General features: G+C 37.6%; 2 protein-coding genes across 3 annotated transcripts; both read right to left on the bottom strand.

Moving 5' to 3' along the window:
- Positions 1 to 170: 170 nt before the first annotated feature.
- On the bottom strand, positions 171 to 3,729 carry LOC149730273 (3-galactosyl-N-acetylglucosaminide 4-alpha-L-fucosyltransferase FUT3-like). 2 transcript variants are annotated; one of them, XM_089886303.1, is made up of 4 exons: positions 3,043 to 3,729; positions 2,340 to 2,519; positions 1,794 to 2,025; positions 172 to 1,123 (listed from the first exon to the last, which is right to left on the bottom strand). In XM_089886303.1, the coding sequence occupies exons 1-4, from the start codon at positions 3,243 to 3,245 to the stop codon at positions 536 to 538; spliced, it is 1,203 nt and encodes a 400-aa protein (XP_089742429.1). In that variant the 5' UTR covers positions 3,246 to 3,729; the 3' UTR covers positions 172 to 535. The 2 variants fall into 2 exon arrangements, with proteins under 2 accessions (XP_089742430.1, XP_089742429.1); XM_089886304.1 differs by lacking the exon at positions 2,340 to 2,519 and having other exon boundaries at positions 171 to 1,123.
- Positions 3,730 to 4,083: 354 nt separating this feature from the next.
- On the bottom strand, positions 4,084 to 6,402 carry LOC149730272 (uncharacterized). Its single transcript, XM_089886290.1, has 2 exons — positions 6,178 to 6,402; positions 4,084 to 5,647 (listed from the first exon to the last, which is right to left on the bottom strand). Exons 1-2 carry the CDS (start codon positions 6,307 to 6,309, stop codon positions 4,193 to 4,195), a joined length of 1,587 nt encoding a protein of 528 aa, XP_089742416.1. The 5' UTR covers positions 6,310 to 6,402; the 3' UTR covers positions 4,084 to 4,192.
- Between the last annotated feature and the right edge of the window lie 42 nt (positions 6,403 to 6,444).

The raw sequence follows: 6,444 nt of genomic DNA, 5'->3' as shown, positions 1-6,444 counted from the left end.
TACCGTACACCATCGTTAATACGAAAATTGCTGCCGACCTCGCCTGCTCTCTCTACGTCCAGCAAATTTCTAATAAATCCCTTGTCGTGTAAACGAGAGTAATAAAGAAGCAGAGGTAATCGAAAGTTCAATAAATGTAAAAATATTTCTTTATTTAGTTTGATGTTAAATAAGATCACTTTAAGAGTGTGTTTTAAATATATTTACTTTAATATGGTGGGGGGAGATGGGACACATTTCATTCCATTCCTAGTCCCATTTGTTAGTTAACTAAGAACAGTCAACGAAAAAAAAACGTATTCTCACGACTCCCAAAGACCATTGTAAAAAAACAAGATCAAAATAATTGCGTTTTATGTGCTAAAAAGGTGTCTCATCTTTCCCCACCCTATAGTAAGTTGGGATAAGACCGTCCACGTTTGTAGTTTTTTTATAAATAACAAGTTATGTTATTTTATCTCGTACCGCACATGGTAGTAACATTCGTGTTGCTATGACGACTGCCGTTGCCCCACGCGAAGATAAATAAGTCCATTCAATCATTTATTAGAGTTTTCTCCTTTAAACAGTCCTCTGATTCAGAGCTAAAAATATTTTCTTTAACCGACGGAATAATTTTTGGCTCTGGTTTTGCCAGCAGTTTGTCGCACAGTAAAGTTTCAGCAGTTCGCTCGTACAGTGTTGCCAGATATTCTGTGGTATAATTTGAACCGAACCAATTAAAATATTCAGTATACGCCGTTGTATTGTTGTCCAAATATATAAGGTATTCGGCCAGGTCTGCAGCTGTTTCATAATCATCTGCATGAATGAATGAGTTTTCTGGAACAAGACGCAAAAGATCTTCTTTCCTCGCCCCCCAAACAACGGGTACCCTCCACGACTGTATACCGTTTTGCCAGAATTTTTCCGAAACGTAATCTTTGCAATGTAACGCGTTTTCAAAAGCGAGATAAAATTTATATGACGCAAGTCTATCAAGAGATAAGTCGTTAAACTCTGCCGCATTGTTGAAGCATTTTCCAAAACGGTCGACCGGCAGACCTGCTTCTATTAATTTATCGACATATTTCATTCGTTCGACCGATCCGTAGAGAACATTGCAGTTACTGACCAGCCACAGCTGAAAAATATGTTTATTTTATTAAATACGAAATATACTAAAAAATAGCCCCATGGCAAATTAGTTGCTCTATAAAAAATTGTAAAAACGAAGCTCGCACTGCTACCATTGTGTATGGGTGTTTTGTCCTCAAAATAGACATTTACCACGGTTGGCCCAAACATAGTGGTCCTTGAGGGATGTCAAAATTGTTGGTTTATATACAATTATAGATACCACACCTACAAAGGTTGTAGCACCATGAACGTGATTACATTCCGTTACGCCATAATAAAGGCGCAAACATACTTTGCCACGTTTGACTTGATGAATACAAATCCGTATTAAATACAAAACCATATTAAATACAAAACCATATTAAATACAAAACCATATTAAATACAAAACCATATTAAATACAAAACCATATTAAATACAAAACCATATTAAATACAAAACCATATTAAATACAAAACCATATTAAATACAAAACCATATTAAATACAAAACCATATTAAATACAAAACCATATTAAATACAAAACCATATTAAATACAAAACCATATTAAATACAAAACCATATTAAATACAAAACCATATTATATACAAAACCATATTAAATACAAAACCATATTAAATACAAAACCATATTAAATACAAAACCATATTAAATACAAAATCATATACTCACGGCGACTCTAGTCTTCTTAGCTACAGCCGCGCCAGTATCTTTTAATCTTCGCGAGAAGATGTCCCGGGCCACACCGGCTTCTAAATACGGCGCAAAAATATCAGAGTCTCGCCGATAAGTCATTGTCCAGTTAAAAAAGTGATCGTCTTTGTACCACTTTGCCTTTGTGTTATAATACTGCAGGTACGACGGAGCTTCAACCGACCAGAACACAAAGAATTGATCTGGGTTTCTGGCAACAAAAATATGGTTAAAAAAGAAGCAGACGTATTGATACATATATTTATGGTGGGGGGGGAATGGGACATGTTTTCATTCTCTTTTTTCAAGCCATTTGGCAGTAAACAAAGAATATTTAAAGAGTTATAGCCTATAACTGTTTAGCCCGCGACTCTACGTTGGTATAAATAGTCCAAAACACGATTACGAAATATGAGATGTAGGAGCTAACAGTTTATGCTATCCTGCCCCACAGTACTATAAGTCGGCCCAGTGATGAAATGACGCTGAATAACGTTTCTCGCACAGACACTACAGTTTAATAACCTTTTCTTGTTTTCCCATTCAAGCAACTCCCTTGTCACATCAGTAAAGTGAATAACAACTGCCCGTGCTTCTGAAAGTCGGCTCTGGTTATATGTGACCGTGCAGAGGCCGGCTGCGAAGCCATCTTGCCGGTGTATCTTGGCATACCCCCATTCAGGGTTCCACAGTAGTATCAGCGGCCTGGTAACAACAAAGCGTAACTATAACTTTCGCGTTTGGTGCGGCGGTTTGAGGAAATAATGCATAGTGAGCACATAACACCGGATACCTTATAAACAATAGCATTGCGCAAGCAATATACTATACTAACAGTATGGTGGGGTAAAATCGGATACCGTTGGCAGCTAAATCCCTTATTTCCCGATCATGTTTTGAACAAATAACAACGCTTTTTAGGGTAGTGAGGATAAGGGTGTTTAATGCTATAAATATAACTTGTTTACTATCAAATGGGAAGAGAAAAGAGAATAAAAACATGTCTTATCTTATCCCACCCTACTATATTATTCGTCGCTTTATTTTTACGTGTTATAAAATGGGTTACATAACAGCGTTACGCTCTTAAAATCACGAATATAGGCTACTGCCATCAATACAGCATCATTACTTTATTAACCCAGCCAAACACATGATCGCGTTCCGGGAATGCGGCAATTAATGCACGAATAAACGCAGTCAATCGCCCAGAGTAACCACTATTTACCTGATGTTTTCAGTCTTCTTTCCGACATGCACAAAAGAATATTGCCGTGTCAGGTTGTTGTGGTAGCTGGTGCTTTTTCTGACGAACTTATTGCTCGAAAAGTTGGTGATCACTATTATAGTTGATGTTGTCGAAATAAGGAACACACCAAGTAAAACTTTTCTGTAATTTAGCTTCAATAAATAGTCCTTACATTGACACATACTCTCATGCAGCCTGCGCTTATCAAACTGGAAAGTTTGAGCAAGCCTACTTTCTCTGTATTTTGTATTTTTTCAGTTGCTGTCGGTATACTGTGTCTCAAAGCGGAGAGCCCCTTTGTTGTGCTTTGTCCAAAAGTAAAGTAAACCGAAAAAGTAATGAACAAAAGCGTCTAAATTTTCTGTTTGTGCTGTCCACTCTGGCCTTTCATAGGTTCCATGGCGTGTCGCACTGCGGATAATACACATATACACGTTTGTTTCCAACATTACGATTAATACAGTAGCGCGGGGTAAGATGGATACCGGTAGCACATAGTATCCGATATTACCTGTTTTAAACATTTAACAACGCTCTTTAAGACTTAGGAGGATACGGTTGTATAATTCTTTGAATGTTTTTGTTTACTACCAAATGGAAGAATGCCCGGCGCCGTGGCATAGTGGTTAGCGCGCCTGCCTGTAACCCAGAGGTAATTAGTTCGAGACTCGACGCTGTATGTGTCCTTAAGCAAGACACTTAACGACAATTGCCCCAACCCAGTGGTCACTAATGGGTTGTCCAAATTATCAGCCATACATAAAAAAGAATGAAAAAAAAATAATAATAATCACCCACAAAAAAAATAATTACCCACTAAGTAACATACATGGTAACTCGTAAGCTGGCACGAGGTGTTAAACCCGTGTTATAACGACTGTCGTTTTCCGGCCACGCGAGGATAAAGTAAGTTACATTCATTCAAAGTTAAAAAAAGGAAAACTTTTGAAGATAAAAGAGAATGAAAAACATCTTACCCAACCTGCTAAACATTTAAACCACCTATAATGTAAACAGTTATATTGTGCTCTGGTACTTTATTATTGTCACAGTGTACATGTTTTTAATAAATATAAAACAACTTTTTTAAGACTTTAAAATAATGAGCGAAATTTAAAATAGGAGCTTTTTATGCGATGGCTGGCATGTAATCCCCCACGCTTGGTGGTTTGGGTGGAAGAGGAATAAAACCATCTTCCTCTTCTTCATAATCTTCTGCTTCTTCTTCACTAAAAGGATCAGTCCCAACACCACTGGGAAGAGTGTTTGTTCTCTTGCCCAGTCTCCCGCCTTGCTTAATAGAAGGAAGGGCTTTTGGAACGGGAGGAAGCAATGGTTTTGGGTTAATTTGGCCAGGAGCTAGAACAGGAGTTGGCATCATGGAACCAGGTTGGATGGGGGCATCTGGACCATAACTTATTGACGCGTACTTGAGTGTTGCCGATTGCTTCTGTAAATTGACGCGAATATAATTTTCATCTTTTAATGCGTGTAGGCTTGCACGCAGAATTGCAAATTTTTTTTCCCATTGTTTTTGCGATCTGATTAATCTTTGTTTCAGCGCATATATTTCCTGTCGTTGCTGTTCCACTACTCTTTCAAGAGATTTTGAATCCTGAAGTGCCCTGTTTCTGCGCTGGTTCTCTTCCTTCTCCTGTGTAAGACGTAACTCAAACTTCTTCCTTTCTTCTAGTAACCTCTTCTCCAACTCAATCTCCATTTCTTTGAGCATCTTATCCCGATCTCGCGCTGCATTTGCTGCAGCTTGCTCGTTATCTGCAAGTTTTGAAGCCATGTCTTGTTCCAATGCAAACTTCTGCCTATCGAGTGCTTTCATAGCTTCCATCTTCTGCTCCCCCATCTCCTTCTTAGTTTCTTCTACCTGATGCGCCAATCTTTTCGTGGCTTCTCTTTCTTTCTCAACTTCAACTTTAGCCTCCATAATTTCCAGTCCGAGCTGTTTTATCTTTTCTTCCCTAAATTCTAAAGAGTCCGTCAAATCGTCAACCCTGTCATTCAGTTTACTAATTTCCACTTGTAGCGACTTATTTTGCTCTGTCATTGCATCGAGTTCTGACGTGTCTATAGTTATCTCTGTGGCTTCAGGTTGAGCAGCAAGTTCCACTCGAAGTTGTTCCATCTGCACCTCCATCATTTGAATAACAGATTGATGTCGACTCAGTTCGGCTTCCAGAGTCGCGATTTTGCCCTTTTTTCCTGAAGAATCGTCAGAAACAAGCTTCCCTGCCAGTTTTGCTTCATAATACTTCTTATAATGAGAAGCCATTTTAACCAAAGCATCTTGCAACTGCTGTTTGAAACTTCTCCGTACCACAGCAACCCTTTCTTCATGCAACTCATGCACATCTCGAAACCGATCATTAAGTTTTGTATACAACTCAAAAGCTTTATTTTGCAACTTCTCCTCAAATGCCGCTTTCATAACTTGTTTTGTAAACTGGAAATCCCTTTTAACTTTAGCCATGTCTTCCACAAGCCTCTGCACAGTTTGAGTCATTTGTTTAATGTCAAGAATCTCAGTGTCATATGTTTGTGTGAACTGATCTGATGCCAGAAACCCAACCTGTTATTCAAATAAATCTTAAGCGTATTAAAATAATGATGGAAGTAATAAACAAGCACTGCCCTATTAACAATCCTTAGTAAACATACTCAAAAAACCATCAATTGAAATACAGTAACTACTCCTAAAGTAAAAAGTATATATATAACCCTTTTCCTTTTAATACAACTATCTAATGTGGTTATAGGTTGCAATGCTGCAATTACAAAGGCAGACATGCATTAATTTATTAAAGCAAGCAATAGAAACAGCTTGGGAATATGTGTCCTTTACAAACTTGGTGCATAAAAAGTAGCTACTATATCATAAGCTAAGTTAGCACAGAAATTTTTAGTGTTGCCGACTAATTACTAACACCTGAGATGTAAGTTGCAACACATAACATATTGCTTATAATTCCAAACAGACAAAGTACTATGTGATGTCATAGTACATTTGTACAGTAATACCATAGACTCACGAGACAAAACTAGTTTCATTTTTAATAAATACAAAAGTTACTTATTTAAATAAAAGGCAACAAATTTCACCTGAAGTTTGTCAGCAAGGGAGGGGCGGAGGGAATTCTCGTACGCTTCCCCAAACTGCCCGATATCGCTGACAGCAAGCATGTCGTCATCTTCCTCGTCCAACTTACGGTTTGTGAGGATTGAGAGCGCCATCGTGGGTTACAGATGTTTTACATGGCTTTTAAACATTAAACTTAAAATAGTATTTTAAAAACTAATACCTAAAAAATAGAATGGATTCTTTTAAATGTTTATATAACAAAATATTTTTTTAACATCGTTTTAAAA

Source organism: Ciona robusta, chromosome 10 (genome assembly GCF_009617815.1).
Source record: "Ciona robusta chromosome 10, ASM961781v2".
Lineage (NCBI taxonomy): Eukaryota > Metazoa > Chordata > Ascidiacea > Phlebobranchia > Cionidae > Ciona > Ciona robusta.
This window is presented reverse-complemented; position numbering and strand designations above follow the sequence as displayed.

Coding starts and splice junctions, on each gene's coding strand:
- LOC149730272 (XM_089886290.1), bottom strand. CDS start 6,309: ATGGCGCTCTCAATCCTCACAAACCGTAAGTTGGACGAGGAAGATGAC. Junction 5,648..6,177: donor CCCTTGCTGACAAACTTCAG/GTGAAATTTGTT, acceptor TTTGAATAACAG/GTTGGGTTTCTGGCATCAGA.
- LOC149730273 (XM_089886303.1), bottom strand. CDS start 3,245: ATGTGTCAATGTAAGGACTATTTATTGAAGCTAAATTACAGAAAAGTT. Junction 2,520..3,042: donor AAGAAGACTGAAAACATCAG/GTAAATAGTGGT, acceptor TGTTGTTACCAG/GCCGCTGATACTACTGTGGA. Junction 1,124..1,793: donor CTAAGAAGACTAGAGTCGCC/GTGAGTATATGA, acceptor CATATTTTTCAG/CTGTGGCTGGTCAGTAACTG.